Below are 24,986 nucleotides of genomic sequence, written 5' to 3' on the forward strand. Positions count from 1 at the left end.
AAATCGTTTGACTATTCAATAGTCAAAGTACTGTCTCTTTAAAAAAAACTTTGACCACCTACTTTGCCACCTAAAACCTACCGAGCACCGATGTTAGCCTATGGGGAAGGTCCCCATAGGCTTTCTAGGCAATTTGGGATCGAAGGAAAATCGTTTGACGGATGGATTAAAATCCTTCGAATCGTTAGTTTCGAAAGATTCTTAAATCCTTCGACTTTGATATTCGAAGTCAAAGGATTTAACTTCGAGGGTTAATTAACCCTCGATATTCGACCAATAGTAAATGTGCCCCTAAGTATTAGTCTAAAACTGATAAAATCTCAGCAGCTGCTAACATTAATGTAAAGTTACTCAAAGCAGCCCTCTGAGTGCTTTTTTCAGTTTACATAAATTTTATGGTTTCTGATATATTCGCAGTTAAGTTTAATTAAGATTAAGACGGCTTTCAGCAAAAGTCTGGTAAACCCTTTAAATCTACAAATATCTCAGAAACTGCTAAAAACAGTACATGAATGTAAATAGCAAAAGTGCTCATCCCGAGTAAGTTTACATCAATGTTTTGGCTTTAGATCCCAAGTTTTAATCACCATCCCATATCAGTGTAACTTTCAATGCAACTCTAGATTTGCAAGAACAATATCACCACACAATACCTTTAACAGTTTTTTGGATGAATAATTCTTGGTTATGTTTGGAATATACTACACAGACACATTTTTGGTAATAAAATATTTAATGTGAGCATATATCCTTTCGGATCTCCACAGGTTTATAGTAGAAACTATTATTTAAAATACAGATAATGATAAATAAAGGATGGTTGTGTACCAGATTTGTCATGAATTCAAACTTATGAAATGTAGCAAATGGGTGGATTAAACAGTAGAACTAGACTGGTAAGAAAGCAACACAGACCATTGAGTCATTCAGAAAAGATACCATTGTAAGACCTTAAAGAATAAGTAAACTTTTTTCCCAATCCCTAACATTACTCAGATTAACCCTGGCATAACATACCTTTCTCCCTGCATTCTGCCTCCCTGTGATTCTGTATCACAAGCAGCTCAACTGCAGCTCTCTCAGCTACTTCCTTGTCTAATGTGAAGCTCCACCCTGTTTTCTGAGCTCTCCTATTCTCTACTGTGAATTGTGAAGACCTCAAAAAGGTGCCTACTGCATATGCCCGATTGATTTTTTTTTGGAGATTGTATATTCTATAAACCGTATACATTTTCCTCCAAAAATTCAGTGAAGCTACCGCTAACTCAACCTGACGTTTTAAGCAATAGCAAATGTAGGCAATTTCCTATGTTTCAGGTGACATTATCCTCTAGCTTGTAAACATACTTCCTTATTTTAATAATGTAATAAAATATAAGGTGAGGGCAAAGTGACAATCCTAAAATCGAATGTGCCAAAACTAAAAGGGTTGAAATCTTTCCTGAAGATTTTCTTGATGATTAGAATCATGTCTGAGTAAATATCCTTTCTTATGAATCCAGGTGCTGTGATGCTTTCTTCAGGCTTTCAAGCTACAGCTACAGTTTGGTTGTGGCAGTTAGAGTCATTTCAACTGCAACGTTCAAAACCCCCACTATGGTTATGCAACTGTCTTTATGCAGTGAATGCGACTGGTTTATAAAAATACATTCTAGAAAATATTGGCACTAAAAATCTGTTCTTTAGTATAAATACTGTTACAGAATGAAGAGCACACAACTCTCATATACAGTACCCTTGCTAACAATTATTTAAGATATGTTACAAATGGAATATTCTTACATTATTAGACAGAGTGCACATGTAGAACACGTAGAATTACAATTAACAGCAGCAAATGGTGCAAACCATGCACTTTTTCAACAAATGGTTTTAAATGAGCGGATGATTAAATAGTTACAAACAACGAATAAATAGATGCAGAACAAAAATCCAATATAAAAATAATACTACTAGGTTCTTGCTAAATATGTACCGTAAATGTTTGTAGTGTTATTAGAATAATTTCAGTGTACCAAACAGTCTTACCAACTGGTACAGCCCATGCTATATGAACAAATTGCCTGTTTTTTTATGTTTGCAGAAAGTCATCAGGATAAGATTAAGAAACTGTCAGGAGCACTCAAAGGTGCTCCTATCTCCTCCAATGTCACATCCTAAAAGCTGGCGCCCATGTCTGTCACATGGGTCGTGGTGCGATGCAATGACATCAGAGTGCAAGCACGTGGTCATCACAACACTTCTGGCTCAAAAATTCTAAATAAATAGCTGAGGACCTGGGTTCAATGCCAGAGTATAGGTCTAACTTTTGAGTGTTCCTATGTCTGCTAAAATTTCTCTCTGATTGATTTTCTTGTTGTGACCTACTTGTTTGTCTCCTGACCTTGCTTGACCTGATCTCTTCGCCTGGATAGGACTAAGAACATGCCCCTTTGGGTCCCATGTATTGGACTCTTTGTTTGCAACTTCCTTTTTGGTCCCAACTCCTAACCCATCTGAGCCGTTTGGCCCTGACAGAAACACTGCATGTAGTAGCGTTCTGTTGTTTTAAGAGTATAGGTTTCTAAACTACTAAACCTACTCCCCAGGGTACGAGTTTGGGTGATGTGACAGGGGAAGGATCCTCATTTCTATTGTTGGATATTGGCAGCATTTTAACAGTGTAGTCATAGCTTGGTTTAACCACAAAATGAGGTTTGCACCCAAAAAGCCTGCGGATCTCTGTATTAAAATCAAACAAGCTTCTGTTGTGGCAAGACTATAGGCAGATGTGTTGTCTGGGAATAGTGGAAGGTGTGTGACAGTTGCAACTCTGCTGGTTGCTTATGTAAATGAACCCTTTAAATAAAAACAAAATGCACATGCAACCTGCTTTAGTGTGCTGTTAATGGCTTAGATTTTTGCGGGTTGTAGAATATTGTATCTACAAGTGCATTATGCAAAACAGTTAAAAGGTAACGATTGCAAAACCAAAATCTAATTCAAACTTCATTATACTGAAACTGTCTAAATCCTGTGCTGTTTCTGAAATCATCAAGTTAATTTTTCACTCTCTCTACCCCCTCAGCAACCCGTCTCTCTTCATTTTGTCCTCATGTAGGATTCGGAAGACTGATTTTGATTGACCGTTAGGTCCAGTGCAGTGTTTGGGGGGGGCACCTTTTTTCTACAAGATTAGTGCTCACATGCAGGATTTGTGCCAAAGTCAGTTATTTTGTTACATTTTATTTTTGCTGGAATTACTTGAGTTAGCTCTAATACATTAGCTAGGAAAGAGAGCTCCCCCCCACAAAAAAAGATATATTAAACCTGTCATTTAAAAGCATATTCCCAACTCCTGCATGAAGAGAGGCAAATTGTGTAGAGCAACTTGATTATGTCAGAAATGGTACAGAATTTCTAATTGATTATATTCAGAAAGTTTCAGTGTGATGAAGCTTATAATACATTTCAATTTTCACAATAGTTCCCCTTTAATTAACATTTCCAGCTAAGTAAGATTTGTATATTCACATTAGTTTAAGCAGTTTCAATTTCATAACGTTTAAATAGTGTTTAGATCATGTTATTCTTCTTAAGGACCTCAAGATACTGCTGGGTGGCTCTGGAGACTGGGTCTTGATCAACGTTTAAGTTTCTTAAGGACCCTGCAATGGAACCTACAGGAGAAACTCTTGCAGACGACCCGGTTTCTAGTTCAGCGTTAGCTAATAGGAAGAAAAAATAAAGCACACTGAATATGGCAATATACAATTGTGTGCATGTGATGCTTGAAACAAGAAAATAAATGTATTTAACTCTCAGGCTACAGCTAGAAGGGAACAGTTTTTAACACTTTAAACTTTATCACTTATTTTCTAACTAATGAAATGATAGCAGATGCACATTGGGATTGTATGTTTTGAAAGTCCATCATGTAGGTCATTCATGAAGGACATAAAAATGCTATTACCCTCTTATCAACTGGAACTACACACAACACAAATCTGTAATATGGAAAGCATTAATCTTGAACTGCACCCAACAGAGCAGAATCAATCTCTTCCGTATTTCATAGTTGGATCTCCACTCAAAGCCTCATATGTATCGATGAGTCAAAACGTGTTTTTGTCACTGGAAGAGCCAACCTTTGATAAGAGTCTTCATGGGGTTCCCTGTGTTTAGGCTTTAAAGGAAAACTATACCCCCCAAACAATGTAGGTCTCTATAAAAAGATATTGCATAAAACAGCTCATGTGTAAAATCCTGCTTCATGTAAATAAACCAGTTTCATAATAATATACTTTTCTAGTAGTATGTGCCATTGGGTAATCATTAATAGAAAATTGCCATTTTAAAAAATAAGGGCCGCCCCCTGGGATCGTAATATTCACTGTACTCACAAACATACCAACAAACCATACATGTTAGGTCACATGAGCCAATTAACAGACAGAGTTGTGTCTTTTGCTTCCACACTTCTTCCTGTTACAGTTAAAGTTGAAGTATTTCTGGTCAGGTGATCTCTGAGGCAGCACACAGACCATCACGAAATGGTGGCTCAAGGCAAGAGATGTAAAAGGGCAAGATTTACTTAAATATATATTCCAGTTTGGTAAGATTCTTTAATATGCCACTTAATACGATATAAACTATGACACATGAACACCAACCAACAAGCCATACACTTTCCAGTCCATTTAATCTTAGTCAACCCTCATGACCCTGGTTTGCACTTTGACAAGGACATGGATGTGATAAATATTTTAGATTATTTCTGCAGACTTTACTGCCTTGGTGGTAGGGCCTGTGTGTAGCAACCTTTTATACTTCCAGATCAGAACTTATTTTTTTAAAATTTTAGTATTTAGGCATGACATCCCCTATTAGAGTTAATGGGGTATATTTATCAAAGAGTTAAGTTAGAGATAGCCAAAGTCCACTACAGTGAAATTCTGCCACTCTTCATTCATTTTTATGGGGTATTTAAAATAGTATTTATCAATGGTGAAAGTTCATCCTTTGATAAATACGCCTTTCAAAATCCCATAGAAATGAATGGAGAGTGGTGGGATTTCACTCTAGCAGACTGTGGGGAACTTCACTCTGATAATTATATCCCATTGTATTCGAAAAGGTTGGGTGTGAATTGAGTGAAAGAGAAAATAATGGTATAAATGACAAACGACATATCCATTGTATTTTAAACAGCTCATCTATCTACTAAAAAAAAATATGGGGCTTACATTGCAATTACTGCTTGAATGGTAATGCCTGAGGCTGCTTCTGCAGGGAACACTGTTTTTTTACTGAACAGGAGGCAGCACTGTGCTTTCAATTCCATAATATTAACAATACAATACAAACATTTTACAAAAATAAAAAAGTGAATAGCAAAAGTGCTTACAGGAACACCTTGAACAAGTTTATATTCCTTTGCTTTTAAAGTTTCAATTTCCTTTGAATGCATCAAATTCACTTTTAATCACATAGATTAAGGACACAATTAAAGGAAAACTATACCCCTCAAACAATGTAGGTCTCTATTAAAAGATACTGAGTAAAACAGCTCATGTGTAAAACCCTGCTTCATGTAAATGAACCATTATCATAATAATATACTTTTTTAGTAGTATGTGCCATTGGGTAATCATAAATAGAAAATTGCCATTTTAAAAAATAAGGGCCGCCCCCTGAGATCGTACGATTCACTGTGCACACATACAAACCACATGTTAGGTCACATGAGCCAATTAACAGACAGAGTTCTGCCTTTTGCTTCCTCACTTCTTCCTGTTACAGTTAGTGTTGTAGTATTTCTGGTCAGGTGATCTCTGAGGCAGCACAGATAGAGTCACGAAATGGTGGTTCAAGGCAAGAGATGTAAAAGGGCAATATTTATGTAAATATATATTCCAGTTTGGTAAGATTCTTTAATATGTCATTCAATTTGATATAAACTATCTGTTGCTTAAGTATTCATTTTGGGGGTATAGTTTTCCTTTAAAGGTTACAAATGTACACACACCTTGGTCCAGTTCTTTAGTGATGTTTTTTTCCAACTCCTGCTGCATCTAAAAGGAGGAGATAAATTCCTGGTTAGTGCCAGCAATTATCATATGGTAAGTGCAGATGTTTTGCTTTGTCCTGGCCAGCTTATTCCCAGAGAGCGAAACTTGTCAAAATAAGTTTTGATTTTGCAGTAGTTTAAACCTACTGCTCTGCACAGCTATAATGTTATTTTTACTATTATTTTTCTCTGCAATTCATTTTCCACTTTGCCATTCAAACCACTGTCTAGTTGCTGGGGTAAATTACAACCGAATAGCTGAAGAATTTACAATCTGGAGCACTGATGAATTTAAAAAAAACAAAGCAAAATAAAAGTACATAAAAAAAATCATAATAACCACCAAGTGTGGCAGCAAATTGCAGTTTTCGATAGAAGACATACGTATTTACCCATTTTAAATGAATCAGAATGCAATCTTTCCAAATTTGGCCTTGAAAAGCAAGGTATGCGCCTGACCTCGGTCGTGGTGCACGTTTCTTACCTTAGTAAGGTAGGACTCCACTCTATTTGTATTTAATCCATTGGCTGTTGAACTAAGAAAGCTTCCACCAAGTCTGAAACCACTGTTAGAGAGATTTCCAAAATGGCTGACATCTGCAACAGGACTTGTGGCAAGGCTGCCATTCATAATACTGCTGGCAATCAATGATTTCGTTCTTTGACGCTCGGTTAGAAGCTTAGCATTGGCATCCGCAAGCCTTTCATTAGCTCTGTGGATTTAAGTAGATAGTTTAATTAGCACTAGGTGCAACACAGAATACCAATGTCAAAACAACCTTATTTCACTTGCCATAGAAATTAGGATATGCAAATGTGAAAACACCTAATATGCAGAGCTGTGGAATATGTTGTGCTTTCTAAAGACTTGTTAATAATCCTTGCAAAACAATGATCCAAAGCAAGAGCAATTACTTGATCTCAACATAGCAGGGAAATAACAGGGGAAACGTATAGAAAATATTTTAAAATGATGAATATTTTCTTTCATCCAGGTATCCATGAGTTAGCTGTTATATCTAGTGATATATCTAGTAATAGTAAGTCTTTATAAACTGGACATGCTCAGTAATCATGAACACTCAAAATACAATAAATAGCAATCATGTTGGTTCCTTAAATCTTATTGAGGCAGTTGCCTGGATGTTTGTAAAGCCATCACACTCCAATCACCATGGTGCCATGAAACTCACTGAGCAATGTGTAAATTGTTGTGAAACGGATGTGTAAAAAGTGTTCGAATGACACTTTATGTGACTGTGCCATAGGTTCACCAGTACCTGCCATCAAGCCACGCATTTTAAATTGGAAGTGAAAGACGGGAACAGTACCAGGTAACTGGTTCAGAACAATGTGTGGTTAAATAGTTTAACATGCCTCAAGGAATTTGACTGTACTATGGCAGATGGACTATGGTGATTTTACAACCATTTTCACCTCATCTTTTTTTAAAACCAGCCTTATTAAATTTCATAGAAAGATGATTGAATTATGGTAATTTCACCCAAAAATATGCCAATAGGCTGCAGTAACATGCAGTTACTTGATGATCCTATCACAGTAGACAGTAGGCATGGGAAGGTTGATAAGTTTGTATTCAGGAGAATTATCCCTTCAATGTACAGTATATATGCTTTAGTTGCTTTCTAAGTTTAATACTAGACAACAGGTTACATATAGTGCAGATGCAGTTACCACATTTCTTAGCATTGGTGCTGCACTAATATATTGCTGTATCAACAATGTAAATAAGAGAAAGTAGGTAAAGAAAATGGGAAATTTGGGAAGTATTGGAATAGGCGTGTATGGCTATTCATAACTTTCTGCTCCAGTATATTTTCACATACCTTTCCAGTTTTACTGCCAGAGAATTCCTATTTTTCAGTTCTTCATTGTACAACTCCTTGAATCGTTCAAGTTCTGTTTGAGTGGACTCTTTCTGGAGCATGCTCTCTTGCTGTACATTTTTTATTTTATGGAGTTCAGACTCTAGCTCTTGAATTCTGTGCTCCACTTGATTTCTTACTGAAGCATCATTTGCAGCTCTTAATTGTTCCAGTGTCTCCTGTGAAGCAGCTTGTGACTAAAACAGTAAACAAATGGAGCTATATAAGATACTGAACAAATGTAATACGTTTAACATTGTAATTTGACAAATAAAAATATATATATACTGCCCATACTATACATCCCAGCAAATCAACCTCATCCAAAGCACATGCGTCAACTTGTCTTGGTCCATTGAACCCCCAACCTCTCTAAATGCCAATACATTAGGTTTCAAATACTGGTGTTTCAGCAGCAACAGGGTTGTGAAATTTTGGTATTAAAAATAAAGGGAAAAGCTACCAAAGTACATTTAAAAAGATAATGCTGTTATGCCAACTTGGATTTATGCTAGTGAACTTTAACATTCACCTTTAAATAGCCTTTCTGTATGTTATATATGAACGTATTCTAAGAAATTTTTCAACTGCTCATAATTTTAAGTGGAATTCTATTTGTCTATTCTGCTTCTTATAGGGCCAACAACTAAAAATAATATTTGGCAAAAACACAAATTGATTGTATGGCTTTAATTTTAATATTTTTATATTTCTCTTCAGGCCCTCTGCAATTTATCTTAAATTCTGACTTCCTTACTTCTGCCTGATTTCTAAGGCAATGAAGCCCTAGCAATCAGACAGCTGTAAATATTCCAAGCCTCACAAATTTACAACAAAAAACATAAATCCCAAAAATAAAAAATGAAGACCAAATTGATATTGTCTCAGAATACCACTGTCTGCATCATACTATCAGTTGATTTTAAGACAAACAACCCTGATAATGGCATGAGAATGAGTATGGCATACTGAATCATTTTTATTACAGAAATAAGAAATAGCACTAAAAAATTAAGAACTGTAAAAACTATAAAAAATACAGCTATTTCACACATAAAACAAATCCCATACATCTACAGCAAATAAGTGATTATCGAGCACCGCAGACACGGTGCTCGACTGAATAACAGGCCGATACCTGAAGAAACAGATTCACTTCTTCTAACTTCTGTCTTAATTCTTGCCTTCCTCTTTCTTCTATTTCCCGCTTGTGCTTTTCAATAAGACTTTGATCCACCTTGTTTATCTCTATCTGCCGCTTTAAGTTAGCGACTTCATCTTCTAGTTGCCTCTTGCCGTTTTCTAGGTGTTCCTGACTCTTGTGAAAAATCTTCATAGACGATAACTGCTGTTGTAGATCTCGATTTGCAGATTCCAGCTGCTTATAACTTGAGGATTCATTTTCCAAACGAAAAGAAAGTTCATGAATCTGTGGGAAGAATAGGTTTAACTGTATATGATACGGTTATGAATTTTGCATAAAGTAAAATTCAGGAATGCAAAAACTTTCCCTCAATCACAAATCAAAATATTGTAAAATAAAATATAAAACTTTAGGTATACGGAAACTATATTAACAGTACTGCTCTGTTACATTCCTATGCATGTAACATCAATTATTCTATCTTATGCACAACATGTGGGATAACGCACCCTTTACGATTTCATGGAGCATACTTTTGAGTGATTTATATCTTCAAGATGCTTCCTCTGTAGCATCAATTGTCTAAAGGTGGCCATACACGGAGAGATCCGCTCGTTTGGCAATGTCGCCAAACAAGCGGATTTCTCTCCGATAACTTGAGGTGGGCAATATGGGGCTGATCCGATTGTGGGCCCTAGGGCCCAACGATCGGATCCTAACGAATAGTAATGGGCGGTCGGATCGCGGGACCGCATCAATGAATAGATGCAGCCGCGATCCGACGGGATTTTTCGTCCCATCCGATTGAGATCTGGCAAGATCTCGTCGGGGGGGCCCCATACACGGGCCAATAAGCTGCCAACACAGTCTGTCGGCAGCTTTTATCGGCCCGTGTATGGCCACCTTAAGAATGCATGGGGGTCCTTAGAAAAGCAGTGCAATACTATGGGCAGCTATAGATACACTACATAAAGCATCACACATTGCTAGCTTTATTTTATGTGTAACCGCTATGGTTCAAAACACTAGTTTAATCAAATTTTCAATCTAGTATTTACTTTACACTACAGCGTGTTCTCCATATTAACAAATTTTATCACTGTTGTTTCTTGGAAATGGGGAAGCTTTATCTATGCCCAGTATTCAAAATATAATATATTGAGGGACCAAGTTATACCAAAAATTTATGTTGCACTTTATTCAAGAGACTACATCTGCCACGCAGACTTCCGATTTGACAACAATGTTATCGAAAATTATTTGAAGAATTTGTTTGAATTAGAAGTTTCCTATGTGTCAGATATCTTTTTTTATTTCATCTTTTCAATGTGAGATAAGTTATTATACAAACTGGACTGCCAATAAAATGTAATTAATATCTATGCACATTTGATTATTTCCATAATGTTACTTTGCAGGCCTATATTTACAGTTTTATTTACTAAACTTAACAAAATCATAATCTTATGGTAAGCCTTTACTGTTGAGAGCTCATAGACTGTGGAAAAAGCGAGACCTTTTCGTTTAACTTCAGGATGTCACTCTCTTTTTCAAAGTGTGTGCTCTTGAACCCATCTGGAGTACTGTGTTGGATGCCACCAGATTCAAGTTCTTTTATTTTCTTTTTTGCTGTTTTCAGGAGTTTCTTCAGTCTACAAAGGAATGACATACATTCATTTATAAAAGTCAAGACAATTATGGTACTAGGCAACTGTTTACACTGTGTCAATGAACTGTTTGTTTCTGTTGAAAACTGGCAGTCATAAAAAAAAGTATCTCTCTGTTAACCTTGATAACAAGATCAGAAATAATATTGTTATTATGTCAAATGAAAACAGAACTTCTGTTTCTTGAATGGGACCTGTCCAGTACAGCTTTGGGACCTGCTATCCAAAATGATCAGGGAAAAGGAAATTATTTTTACAATTTGTAATTATTTGATTAAAATTGAGTCTATGGGAGATGGCCTTTCTATAATAGAGCTTTTTTGATAATGGGGTTCCGGATAATGGATCCCATACCTGTATATGGCAAATGAAAGTGCATACTTAAAAGTAAAAATAAGCATGATATATGATTTTATATTCCCCCAGAAAGCTTTTTCACTTTAAATATAATTACCTAGCAATTTCTTGTTGTAAGTCTGTATTTCTGGTCATTTCCTGATCAAACCGTGCCTCCATTGATCGCTTGTGTTCCATTAACTTTTTCATTTTCTTTTTTTCATTTTCAACCTTGAAAAAAATTGTGGGTGTTTATTTTTTGTGGGGCTTATCCATCTTTTCAATTCTGAGCAAAATGGAAGTGTGTGTGCTAAATAATATAAAAATAAACATCATAATTTTTTTTCTTTTTAGGGTTTGGGAGGATAGCGGTGTGTCCAAAGGAAAAACATGTGCACAGGGAGAACATACAAACAACATATACATAGTAAATATTTCCCAGTATTATCTTTAAATAGAAATCACAAAGCAATCACATTCACAAAACACAAATGCGCCGAGAGGTAGCAGTATGATATTTACTTGGTCTGCAAATTCTGCCTTTTCTTGTTCAAGTTCTGCCAAGCGGATTCCTAATCGTGATCTTGACTTTAGTTCTTCTTCCCACAAGTTATGAGAGTCTTGTGCACTTTGAGACAATGCTGTTTGCTTATGCACCTTAATCAAAAAGATAACATGGTCATACAGATGTATGTTTAAACAACACATTCATATCAGTGTAATGGATACATTTGATAAAAAAAAGTGCTGTGTTTTCTAGAATTTATTTGAATGAATATTTGAATGAAGATTTGAATTTCTTTTCTTATTGTCTAACCTTAACAGGTATAGGGCAGATTACAGCACTGGATCATGTGGTAAGTATATTTATATTTTTATTATTTTCAGGCTAAGACTGTTATAGTGCTCATTGTGTACATTTGAGACAAAGACGGTGTCAATGATTTCTGTGTCTGCATAGGAAAGACTACTAACTCCAAAAATAGGTGGTGCCTTCCTCTGCTACTGTACAAGAAAAAAATTAGGGGAAGAAAAACCCTACACAGATGCCATTTTCAAGGAAAGAAATTTGTACCTGATGGTTTAACTTCTCTTCTAAACCCATTTTTGAGGATTGTAAAGATGTCATTAATTCTTCCAATTTATGACGTATCTGTGAAATATAAAATAAGAAAGTAACATTCAGCTCAGGCTGAAGGATGTCAACAATTATATATTATTTAAAAGGAATGTAATACCAAAAATAACATTTTGCCTAATAAAGAAAATAGAATTCTAAGCAACTTTCCACTAGACACTAGTTAAAATGTTTACATTTTTCAAGTTATTTGTATATGTAATTGCAACTGTGAGCAGTATCTATTAATTCTGCACTGCTGGTTCTGCCTGTCAATTTTAATAATGCTTAATTTCTGTTCATGTACTCTACTAGTTATCCTTTAACTGGATATTTACACAACCGGTTTGCTGGTGAGATAAGTAAGCCCAGCAACCAAGGCAAAATTTATATGGTAAACTGAGAAGATACTCCACAATAATTTAAGGGCAAATACTGTGCCAAGAACAATTTCTTGATATGCCTCTAAAACTTGAAGGAATGTACTGCAGTTTATTTTATGGCTGAAGGCTGATGTCTACCTCCTACCATACGTCTGTGCAAAGACAGTCCTTTTTGCTGCTCTTTAAAGACATTAGCAGCTTTATGAAACTAAACATGGGTTTTGGTACTACGTATCACTTTTCTACCTTCCAAGGATGTATAAAGCTGTAATATCTTCCAGACGGAAGGAACTGCTTCTTTCCAGCCACAGCTTTCTAACTGTAACATTCAGGTGGGGTTATGAACTTTCCTTTAAATCTGAGACTTCTCTATGTATGATGTAGAAACTCCATTTTAACCTTTTTAGACTACAATTCATTTTTTTAATGTAAAAAGAGAATGGATTTTTGCCACAGGCAAAGCAATGCAAAATTTAAAGCGATTCCTTTAAGCATGCACTACGTACTGAAAGAGTTTCCTGTAGTTCTTTCTGAAGTATATCAATCTGTCCTGCTTGTTGTTTTGCAATTGCTTCAATTTTGGCATTTTCAATTTCAAGTCTGAAAAAGATGAATATAAACCAAATCTACTAAATACAGATTAAAAAAACAGCTATCCTTTTTAGAAACATTGCAGAGAAACATCTTTTTACCGTACACATGGAGAATGCAAATGCATTTTATTCAAAATAAATTAAAAATGCCATGTGTTTTTAATGCCAACGGATAGATAAATGTATGCTAGCATTTTGGGAAATCTTCAGTCATAAAGGTTCAATGTAAGTAGTCACTTTGAATGAATTACACACTTACATACTGTATAAACATGTCTTTAAACCAAGTAATAGGTTATGCAAACACAGATTTCCTTTGTGAGGAAACTAAAATACATTGAAAACGAGGTAATGTAAAAGGCATAACACAAGTATGAACTTATGTGAATATCAGAACTGCAACATAACTGGTCAGACACATCTTGTAGAGCCTACTTTTGTATATGTCCTTCCAGTTCTTTAATGGCATTTTCAGCTCCGGTGGCTGCAGAGGAATATTCCTGCACTTTCTGAGATGTAGCAAATACTTCACGCTCTTTATCTTCTAATAAAATCTTTAACTGATGGTGGAGTCTTTCTGCCTGAATACACTGCTCTTCTAAATCTTGTACCTGCCAAAAACAAACTTGTTCATCTCTCATAAATGTACAGCATTATGTGTGTATATCATCATCATCATTTATTTATATAGCGCTGTCAAGATATGCAGTGCTTTAATATATATAAATATATATATATATATATATACAGTGTTCAAATGACCAGCAACTCCAGGGGTTTCTGTGAAAAATTCTTTATGAAAACCCCTGGAGTTGCTGGTCATTTGAACACTGTATGGATTTTTTACCGTGCACCCAGGTAATCGATGTGATACGGTGTGCCACCCAGACGAACACAGATATATATATATATATGTATATATATATATACAAAATAGATATATGTTAACAGTTAAGTAAACACAGCTTTAAAATAGTAGAATAAATTATCTAACCCCCTGTAAACAATATGTTGTAAAATATCATTCCTAGCAGTTTTAGTTTGCTCTTACACCTGGTATTTCAACAAGAAAAAATAAAGGGTTTCTACATTTAGAGATTTAGAATATTTGTAAAATTATTGTGTAAAAGTCGAGCCGTACTTTAGTTTTGAACTTTTCTACTTCTTTTTGAAGCAGTTGCTTTTCCCCCTCAATGTCATTTCGATAACGTGTTATAACTTCCAGAGATGCCTCGGACATTGATAATTTCTTGAAAGCATCAGCAAGTTCTTGTTGCAATTGTCTTAGTGTGCTCTACAGGAAAAAAAGGACACCTCTTTCAGAGAACAAACGAAAAATAAACAATGGTGTCACATAATATAAAATTTTTTAGTTGCTACTGCAGTATAATCTGCAAGATTATCATAGTAAATAAAATATACTTAAGAAAGGTTCATAGATTTAACTCCAGGAAGAGGGCTTGCACATATTGTATCATTAGAGTGTCTACATTTTAGACATTCATGAGGTTTAATGCTGCTCCTTTGATTTAGTAGGTTATCATATTCAATTATTAGGTGTGTTTTGTCTTAATGGGTGGTTTACCTTTAGGGTTACTTTTAGCATGTTATAGAATGGTCAATTATAAGCAACATAATAAACAATTTGTATTTGATCCCTCAGAATGCAATTTGCCATATGGTTGTATATAAAAACACTTTACTGAAAAAACTAATCTTTGTTAATGTTTATACTTATTTGTATTTGTTGCAATGTTTGCCCCCCCCCTCTTTGTACTATCACTGTACTGTAAAAATTGTGTGTGTGTGTGTATATATATATATATATATATATATATATATATATATATATATATATATATATATACATACATACATACATACATACACACACACACACACACACACACACACACACACACACACACACACACACAAATACTCAACATACTAGAATAAATCTTACCTCTCTCTCCACTTTTTCCGTTTCAAGTCTATACAGTTGTTCCCTGATCTCATTATATTTAATGATTAAGTCCTTGTTCCTTTCTTCAATAATCTGAACTTGTCTCTCTGCATCTGCTCGAAGTTTGGCAACAATCTCTGTAAATTTGTCCTGGACATCACTTACAGTTCTATCTTTGATAATACCTTTATTATTTACATCCTCGATTTGCTGACGAAGCAGCATGTTATCACTTTGGATCTGTGCCAGTTTCTCTTGTAAGGACTCTTGCTTAACAGTACTTTTGCATACTTTGTCTTTTTCAAGTTGGAGTGTGTGTTCAAGTTCCTTTATTCTACCACATGCCTGTGTTAGCTCTCTTTGGGCACTTTCAGAATGAATAACTTTGTCTTGAAGAGACATATTTGCCTGGCGGAGTTCATTCTCAAGGCCGTTGGACTTAGCCTCAGCTCTGCTAAGTTGCTGGGACAGGTTGTTGTTGTTTTCTCGAATGTTGGACAACTCATAATTTAATTTGTCTTGTGAACGCAGCCACTCATCTCGGTCTCTCTGTAAGGTGCGTTCAACATCTATTTTTAAAGTCTGATTCTTTTCTACTTCCTGTAAAGTAGAAGTCAAACGTGAGCGAATGGACTCCAATTCAGTTTCTAGCCTATCCTTGCCTTGTTTTTCATGCTCTAACTTTGAGCACAGCATGGTATTCTCTGTCTTCAGTGCATGAAGTTGACTATTATATTGTATAACAGTTTGTGTTAACGTTTCTTCGTTCATTTTAAGATCTCTTCTAAGATCAGCAATCTGTTCCTTCAAATTTTCATTTTCATCCATGTATTTGATCTCTTCCTGCTGATTCCGAGATTGAACATGATCCATTTCTAATTTTAGTACATTGATTTCCTCTTGCAAGTTGGCATTTTGCAGGTTGAGATCTTTTTCTCTTTCATCTATTTTAGAAAGCTGTCCAAAACCCTGGAAAGAGAAATATATTGCAGAATTGTGGTAATATACCTCTTCTGCACAACTTTTATATCATCTGTAGTATTTAGAGACATTAATACATATATGTTTTATATAATTTGTTATGCCTCTATCAAAATATGCCTCAAAATTTGTTTAAATAAGCATGTGAAACATTTTGTTCGATTTGAGTTCAATGAATAGAGCTTGCTCTGAACACACTTTTTAAAAAAAAAAAAACATACTTGTTTTATTTTATTATTTATGGTTGTTATTTCTTGAGCTAAACAGGGTATACAACCCCTCCATTTACACTTTGTTTTGATTGTTAGTTCGCAGGAGTCCATTTTACAGAAGAAATTCTGTTCACTGGTAATCTATCTACCTCACAAGGATCAAAAACAGTGCAGTTTCAGTTTCCCAGTTTGCCCTGTTCAGCTGAACAAATAACCGACACTAGAGACTATGTGATTAAAACAATAGCCAAAAAGAACGTTCAGCACAGGCCACGGAACGCATACTTAACATGGTGGTATTTTGCCTCTTAAAGAGGTCTGAAAGATTATCACCAGAATAAAAATATGATATTACTGTCACCCCATAGAAATAAGAAACTTTCTAAATATAAATAAGTTAAACATTCTGGACCATTTCTGAAATAATAAGGTCATTCTTCACTCTACTTGTCTCTCTCCACAATCTGTCTCTTTACATGCAGCTTGTTAGCGAAACAGTTCTGAAACAGTTAATACATTATCAAGGCAAAGGGAGCACCCATCAATGTATCTGACCTAATTGTCAATCAAAATTCGACTCCAACTCCTACATGAAGAGAGAGACGATTACTGAGAGGGGGACAGTAAAGAATAACTTGATTTCTCATTTAAGAAACTGTGTGAAACGTATAACTCATTATATTCAGAAATTTTCTGAATTAGGTTTAGTGATGCTTGAAGAATGAAACCATAGTTATTCTAAACAGTTTATTTATCTGCTATTAAAAGTGGGCCTTACAGATGCTCACGACTGCTTCTCCTGCTACAAGTGGGCAATTTACATTAACTGGATTAGAAAAGCAAACACTAATTTTACCAGAATAATTTAGTAGTCCATTATACTTAATAGTTTAAAAAGCCTTTAATTCAGTATTTTATGCCTTAAATAGTAAACAATCTCTCATTACGTCAGCGGTTTTTGTCCACATTTTCTGATTTTCTGCCTCTTCACTTTTCTTCCTTATTTTATTCAGGACATCTTCCTGAGCAATTCTTGCATTGTGCTCATGGGAAAGTATTCTTTGCACTTCATTACGTTCTTCTTCAACCTGATAAAAATGTTTAATGTTATAAACATGCATGCATAGAACATTAGCACAATTGTAGGTGGGGAAAAAAATAAGATTACTTTATGTTTAGGAACTCTTAACGGATCTTAATTCCCCAGTACTGAAAAGCCCTGAAAACTGCCTGTAACAACTCACCTCCCTGGTGGTCTAGTGGTTCGAGAGGGTCGCGGGCACGCCCGCCACGTTGCCCATCCTCTTCCAAAATGCTGGCTTCTTAGTGCACGCATCTCCTCTTCTTGCAGGCGCATTGGCGCTGACGTAATGACGTCAGCGCGCAATGGCGTAAGATTCAAACCTATTTAAAGGGACTTTGTACAGTTTCTCATTGCCCGTTAAAAGGATCATTCCTAGTGAGTTCCTGGTGCTTCTGTATTTGAATTCCTGTCTGATATCCGATTCCTGTTGTGACCCCTGCCTGTTTTTGACTTCGCTGACTTCTGTGATTCTGACCCCTGCCTGGTAACCGACTATTCTACTCTCTGTAATCCGACCTGTGCCTGCCTTGACTCTTCTTGATAGATATCCCGGTTTTTGACCCTTGCCTGTCTGACTCTGTTTGTATTCTGCCTGCACCAATCTGGCCTGATTTGACTACACCTTCTGTCTACTCCTTGTACTGAGACCTTCTGCCCAAAAGACTTTTGCTTTACAATCGTGCCCCTCTGCTTGTCCAGAACCCTTAGCTTGGCACCGTTCTTAATAAGACCTGGCGGCATAAGATTAGCCGAGGGCTCCTCCCAAGGTGAAAGAGCTGAGACCAGGGTGCTTAGCATTGGCTCTGGATTTAGGGTGCTGACCATGACACTGCCTTGCTCGAGTAAAAAAATAAAACAAAAAAACTTTACTTTATTCAATAAATTGTATACCATTGTCTACTTCGATTAGTTTTGTCCTTTCGCCTTGTTACATAAAATGGAAAGTATTATTTACGTTCAATTTGCCAATTATTGCTCAATCACAAACCAATTATTTTGCACAGAAAACCTTTATTTATTTACTTATGTGTGTTAAACATACCTGGGGAAAAAGCCCTGGCTGTTATGATGGATACACCTAAAAAAGATTGACCTCGTGTCCCAATTCCATACGTGCGTTTATAGGCAATATCAACAAATATTAACGTCATACATATTACCAACAGGAAAGTGTTTTGCAAATGTGCTAAAATTTGAACTACATGGAATCCTTTATGAAACCCCAGTTAACATTTTAGTAAACTGGAAAAGCCTACAGAAAAGTAGAATCATACCTGTTTCACATTATTCTGCATACTCCTCAGCTCAAGTTCCAAGTTTCTTATAGTTAATTCAAGCAGCTGCTTTGCCTCCATTTCTTTGCAGCACAGATCCTCCTTTCTTCTCAACTGCTCTTGGCTTTTATCATAAAGCATTTCTGCATTTTTCCTTTTTTCCTCTTCCTGTTTTAGAGTGAACCTGCCAAATAAAAGTAATAAAACATTTGTTTTTTTCTATTATTTTGCATTTCCATTTGATTCTATGGATGAGTTTCTAGTTTACAATTTTAAATAAACTTTTTGGAATTTTTAATGGACTCTACCAAACCAATACAAACTATTTCCTTAAAAACATGTTTCTGGCTCCCCAAGAAGTTCTCCAAATGATGAGACTAAGCACTGATTTTGAACAGAGAGTTCCCAGCTTTCACAGACAGTGGGGTTCATTTATAAGCACTTATTGCACCTGGTAAGTAACCCATAGCAACCAATCAGTGATTACTTTCATTGTTCTTCTTGTAGCTGACTGAAAAAAGATAAACATCTGATTGATTGCCATAGAATTACCCTCAGTAAGCTCTAAGGACACAATCCTTTCATATGCCTAGCAATAGTTGATTTATGTTTGCCAAACATTCTCTTCTGTTAGGATGAAGTGGATGAAGAAAAAGGAGCACTAAAAACCAAGGCGGACCTGTTCATGCTGGTTTACTGTACAAACTACACCTAGGGAAAGCAATCATGCATTGGTGTTCTTGAAATTTGGCCACAGCGATGGAACTACTATATTCTGGTTTATATGAGACTTCACTATTACTTTAGGGACAGAAAAGTCCATTTCCAGGTTTATCTTATCTGAAAAAACAGAAAAGAAGGGGGTAGAGGAACAGGACAGAAACGGGTTGGAATTCTAAGGAACACTAGACCTGAAATGGGAATACCAATCCAGACCAGGGCCACCACTGGTGAGGGGAGTGGGTAATGTTTGGCTGGGCTTTGTGAAATCTTCATCTGAAAGAGGACCGGCTATATCAGGAAAATTATGCAAATCCCTAAATTTGATTTGATGCGTGGTCAAAACTTTTGGTACTGTGTGCTTGTGTTCATGGGGGGCAGCGCAGATTCTGGGGCTGCTGCCGCCTGAGGCAGTAGCCCAGATGCCGCCCCCCTCCTCTCCCGATCCGCGCTTAAAAATTAGCATCGGAGCGGGTTTCAGGGGGCAGTATCACTAGTGCATTGAGCGCTAGAGCGCTCTTTGCACTAGCGGAGCCAAATTTCTGGGTTAAAACCCGGAAGTTCGGCTCTGAAAGTTTCAAGAGGCGGCTTTTTGCCGCCCCTTGTAACTGGCCGCTCACTGCCGCCTGAGGCAAGGGTTTCACCTTGCCTCATGGCAGAAGCGGCCCTGATGGGGGGGATCCATATAAATAACTTGTACAGGGCCCCAATGTTTCTGATAGTGGCCCTGAGAGAGGCCAACTCCAATTCTGGGGGGTAAGCCAGCAGACCACTAGAAAATCACTAGTTGTTGGTAGGTCACACAAAGACAACATGCTTTTTAGGATGTAAAAACAGTCCCACTCCCCATCTGAGTCTCTCCACTCAAAAGTCACTGCCCCTTCCTTGCTCTCTACTCTACCTTATTTGCACCCACACTTTTTTATTTTAGAAAGACTATAATCAAGTCCATTCCAAATACATAAATAATACAACACAGTCAAGCACTTTCAGAAGAGCTGATTTGGAGGAAACTACTCCGTCCCGTCAAATCACCGAAAGCATACAGAACACACTGACAATTGTACATACTTTCTTCTGATTTGAACAGTCAAATTAGCATAAACCCGAGCACCAGGTGCTATAGAAATTTATGGTCACATCTCGGTGCCCGAGAGCATAAATACCTATACAAGAATCAAATGTTCAGTAAAAGAGCACTAGACTGATGGAGTTTTCTAAACATCACTGATTAGACTATTAATGTTACCTCAAACTGTTCAGATCACTTTCCCATTCCACTTTTTGGTGATCCAACATTGATTTAAGTTCCCTGTTTTTTTCACCGATTTGTTGTAGGTCTTTTTTCTCATTTTCCATTTTTCTTACTTTCCTCGCTAGGAGTTTATATCTTCCATTCTCTCTCTGTATAGTTCTTTCATATTCATGAATTATATTTTGAAATTTTAACACGTTGACAGAATCTGCATGATCAGATGATAAAATGATGTTAAGGATTAATTAAAAGGTTGATATAATGATACAATAGTACAGTACAGTAAAACTAAGTTACCTTGACTGTCAGCGCTCAGTTGCTCAATAAGCAGTTTTGCATTCCTAAAAGGTAAAGTAGGTGTTCCAAATTCTTCAGTTGCTGTGTCTGAGGATGGACTAAAGTCCTCCAATTCACCTGCATTGTCAAGCTAGATAAAGAAAGGGTGATAGCATATACACTGATTTGTTTTGATATATGTTATGTTTAGGCATATGTTATAAAATTGCAATAGCAATTTGCCAATTTCTCTGCACCATGCCAAACCTCAAGTAATATTGACACAAAAAAGAGCTTTGACAATCACAGTACCCCGGGATGAAAACCGTGCAGTCCTGGACCTTTGTATACCGTTATGTGTTCTAGTCCAATTTGAATTTCTTCCTGAGTCACCCATTTAAAAATAGTTATATTATTAAAAGTATCTGTTAAAAAGGTAACCTTCATTAAGCTGGTTGTTAAAACGTTGTGTAGACAGGTGAAAAATAACAGTTTAATATCTCTTCTTTTTCCCTGCTCTCATCAACCATTGATCACCTTTGATACAGGTCCCACCCCATCTTGCTTCTCTTTTTTTTTCACTATATACATATGTAAAAAATTATTTTGGATTAATTTTACTCCTCCCTGCAATACAAAAAAGATAATAGCTGACAAGAATGCTGATGTGTGGAACAGGCAGCCCTCTGGTTCCCTACACTTGTATTCATCTATACACCATACCCACACACTTTCACTCTTTATTCTGTTTAAAAAAACGTGTTAATCATAAATTAATTCCATATTGCTAAATATAAATCAAAAATATAAGGATTTTACACAACAGTGATTTTAAAGGGGTACCTTATGATGGGTTTGCTTTGGATCTACTTTGTAAAAAGAAGTCAAAACAACAAGGAGATTTTCAACTTTCAAAAAGAGACAAAAAAATAAACAATGCTCCACATTACCTTATTGTTTTCACTGGTAAATTTGCCGGGAACCCTTAAAAAAATACATGCACGTGTGAATAAATAATAGTGTATGAAAATAACTCACAATAATATAATGTTAAGAGCTAATACACGCTGACAACAGTAAACACTGGGGGGCAGATTTATCAAGGATCAAATTGAAAATTCGAATTTCAAAATTTATCATGTACTGTCCCTTTAAGAATTAAAATTCGACTATTCGCCATATAAAACACCTTGTGTATTACTCCCTTCCCTTTAGAGTGTAAGCTCTTTATGCATAGGGCCTTCCTCACCTTTTGTACCGGTATTGATTGTGATGTATGTAACTCCATATGTTCTATGTATAGAATTCATGTGATTTAGTTTAATCACTTTACTTTACACTGCTACGCAATATGTTGGCGCTATATAAATACATGTTACATGTTTATAATAATAATAAAACCTGACGAATTGGCGTTTTAGCCTATGACCTCCTACAATCAATTTAGAGTCGTTTGGTGTACTTTTGAAAACCAATTTTTTTTTTTTGTGTGAAAAAACTCGAATCAAATTTGATCCGCGTTCGATTTTGAGAAAAATCAAACAGTTTTTTCTTTTGTATTTTTTGTTTATTTTTTACTTCTGTGTGGACATAGGGATGATTCCCAGGTAATGGAGAAGAATTTACCTGATGCCTCAAGATGCATAATCTGTAAATTATCGCTTATTGGGAAGAAATTCAGGTGTGGACATACCCATGGTCCTAGCCCTGTGCTAAAATAGCCCCCTGCTATTTGCCCAGCGAGGCACAAGATTCAATCTAGTGCTTTTTGGGAAGAGACACAGTTGTGGGCTTCCCACTTTGTTACCTGTGAGCTTTTTGTTTTTTCTTTTGTATTTTTTGTTTATTTTTTACCTCTGTGTGGACACAGAGGGATGATTCCCAGGTAATGGAGAAGAATTTACCCAATGCCTCAAGATGCATAATCTGTAAATTATCGCTTATTGGGAAGCAGTGCAGGTGTGGGCATACCCATGGTCCTAGCCCTGCGCTAAAATAGCCCCCCTGCTATTTGCCCAGCGAGGCACAAGATTCAATCTAGTGCTTTTTGGGAACAGACACAGGTGTGGGCTTCCCACATGGTTACCTGTGAGCTTTTTGGACTGCCTTTTGCTTTTGAGTTAGGTGAGGCTTTACAGAACTTTACAGAACTTCTGCAAAAAGGCAATGGGTATACATATGGGCTAGTTATAACAGCCTGAAACTGGTGAGTATGATTCTTCAGTATCCACTGTGTGTTTTAAAATGCTCAGTGCACTGGGAAGTCTGAATGCTAATTAGCTAATTATGTCCCTCAGCTGAGAGCAATCAGGGCTTTGGCTGGAGTTTCCATCCTGCTAATCAGACACTATCTGATAAGGTGCAGATGTGCCTTTCGGCCCCGTTGCTATTGCCGTTTAATATTTTAAGCTTTGTATGGGTGAACCTGCATCTTCTGTGCAGACACAGAAGTTATATTGGCTCATGTTACTAAGGCACCTCCAGGAATGGCTAGAGGTTGCACTGCTCAAGCAGTATGGCACCTCCTTCCTTTCTTATGAATCTGCTCTTAACAAGCACTGTTCCACCTGTCCGGATATTCCTGCTGACAAGCCTGAGCTATATGGTAAGGTGCCTGTGTTCCTCTGACCGTATTATCTGAAGTCTTATGTTGTGAGCTGGAGTCCTCTGTGCAAAATGCAGTATTGGCTCTTGTTACACAAGGTACTTTCAGTACTGGCTGGTGAATCTCTCTGCTGAAGCAGTGTGGTACCTGAATCCGGTGAGTATGATTTATCAGTATCCACAGTGTGTTTGAAATATTCATTACACTGGGAAGTCTGCATATCCCTCAGCTGAAAGCTATCGGGGTTCTAGCTGAAGTTTCCATCCTGCAGACTAGTCATTGCTATCAGGTAAGGTGCAAATACTCCTCTGGGTCCCTTTGTGTAGCCTCGGGCCTCTCGCCGGGGAGCTGGGCTTGTGTGGCCTCTGGCTTTTATTATGGCCCTTGGTTTGGGTTAGAGCCCTTGTTTTGGTCCATGGCTAATGGGTCTGCTAACTGGTACTTATTAATAGGCAGTATTCAATTGGTCTGTATGCCTACTCTTTTAAACTCTTTTTAAACTCTTCTAATGTGACTTGTGCTCTGATAGACTTCAATCACTCTTTACTGCAAGTTGGAGTGATATCACCCCCCTCTCTTTTCCCCCCAGCAGCCAAACAAAAGAACAATGGGAAGGTAACCAGATAACCGCTTCCTAACACAAGATAACAGCTGCCTAGTAGATCTAAGAACAACACTCAATAGTAAAAATCCATGTCTCATTGAGACACATTCAGTTACATTGAGAAGGAAAAACAGCAGCCTGCCAGAAAGCATTTCTCTCCTAAAGTGCAGGCACAAGTCACATGACCAGGGGCAGCTGGGAAATTGACAAAATGTCTGGCCCCATGTCAGATTTCAAAATTGAATAAAAAAAAAAATCTGTTTGCTCTTTTGAGAAATGGATTTCAGTGCAGAATTCTGCTGGAGCAGCACTATTAACTGATTCATTTTGAAATTTTTTTTCCCCATGACAGTATCCCTTTAAGTCACATTTGGCTGGTCCAGCAGCTTATCCTTGTGCTGTTGTATGCCCAGTTTAGATTTGGTGGTTGGTGGAGCTACTGGGTTGTACCAGCATGGCTCTACAATGGTTACAATGATATACTGATTTAGGATAACCCAGAGTTGGTGTTCATCTAGTTAAGTCTTCATTAGGTATTATTAGCATGGAGTTGGTGGATCTTGGGCTGATCTCTGGTATGGAGTTGACTTCAGTCAGCAATGGTGTGAGCTGCTTCCATTAAGCTGCAGGACTAGGCTAATGTGGGCCAAGTCTTTTAAGGGCCACTCGCTATAGCTGAGGATCGTGTATTTCTCCAGCACTGGTGATAGATGCATCCAAGTTGTGTTTAGTTTCTGATTGGTTTCCTGGTGGTTTCTAGGTTGTTTTAGTTCTGAGATGGCCGTTGCCATCATTCTGGTTATGTCCTAGGGAACCTTTTGTTTTAACAGTTGC

At 36.8% G+C, this 24,986-nt stretch overlaps 1 protein-coding gene across 4 annotated transcripts in view; it reads right to left on the minus strand.

Annotated features, from left to right (window-relative positions):
- Positions 1 to 714: 714 nt before the first annotated feature.
- Positions 715 to 24,986, minus strand: part of LOC108711140 (ankyrin repeat domain-containing protein 26) — a 64,225-nt gene continuing 39,953 nt past the window's right edge. For all 4 annotated transcript variants that reach the window (XM_018252567.2, XM_018252566.2, XM_018252569.2 and 1 more), the window contains 18 exons: positions 21,894 to 21,927; positions 20,965 to 21,094; positions 20,662 to 20,875; positions 18,693 to 18,876; positions 17,282 to 17,422; positions 15,142 to 16,110; positions 14,317 to 14,469; positions 13,611 to 13,786; positions 13,089 to 13,182; positions 12,158 to 12,235; positions 11,605 to 11,739; positions 11,201 to 11,313; positions 10,596 to 10,731; positions 9,074 to 9,364; positions 7,897 to 8,132; positions 6,534 to 6,762; positions 6,008 to 6,053; positions 715 to 3,707 (listed from right to left, as the gene is read on the minus strand). In XM_018252567.2, the coding sequence (XP_018108056.1) occupies positions 3,556 to 3,707; positions 6,008 to 6,053; positions 6,534 to 6,762; positions 7,897 to 8,132; positions 9,074 to 9,364; positions 10,596 to 10,731; positions 11,201 to 11,313; positions 11,605 to 11,739; positions 12,158 to 12,235; positions 13,089 to 13,182; positions 13,611 to 13,786; positions 14,317 to 14,469; positions 15,142 to 16,110; positions 17,282 to 17,422; positions 18,693 to 18,876; positions 20,662 to 20,875; positions 20,965 to 21,094; positions 21,894 to 21,927 (3,511 nt within the window). In that variant the 3' untranslated portion in view covers positions 715 to 3,555. The remainder of the gene's footprint in view (positions 3,708 to 6,007; positions 6,054 to 6,533; positions 6,763 to 7,896; positions 8,133 to 9,073; positions 9,365 to 10,595; positions 10,732 to 11,200; positions 11,314 to 11,604; positions 11,740 to 12,157; positions 12,236 to 13,088; positions 13,183 to 13,610; positions 13,787 to 14,316; positions 14,470 to 15,141; positions 16,111 to 17,281; positions 17,423 to 18,692; positions 18,877 to 20,661; positions 20,876 to 20,964; positions 21,095 to 21,893; positions 21,928 to 24,986) is intronic.

This window comes from Xenopus laevis, chromosome 3L, assembly GCF_017654675.1.
Source record: "Xenopus laevis strain J_2021 chromosome 3L, Xenopus_laevis_v10.1, whole genome shotgun sequence".
Lineage (NCBI taxonomy): Eukaryota > Metazoa > Chordata > Amphibia > Anura > Pipidae > Xenopus > Xenopus laevis.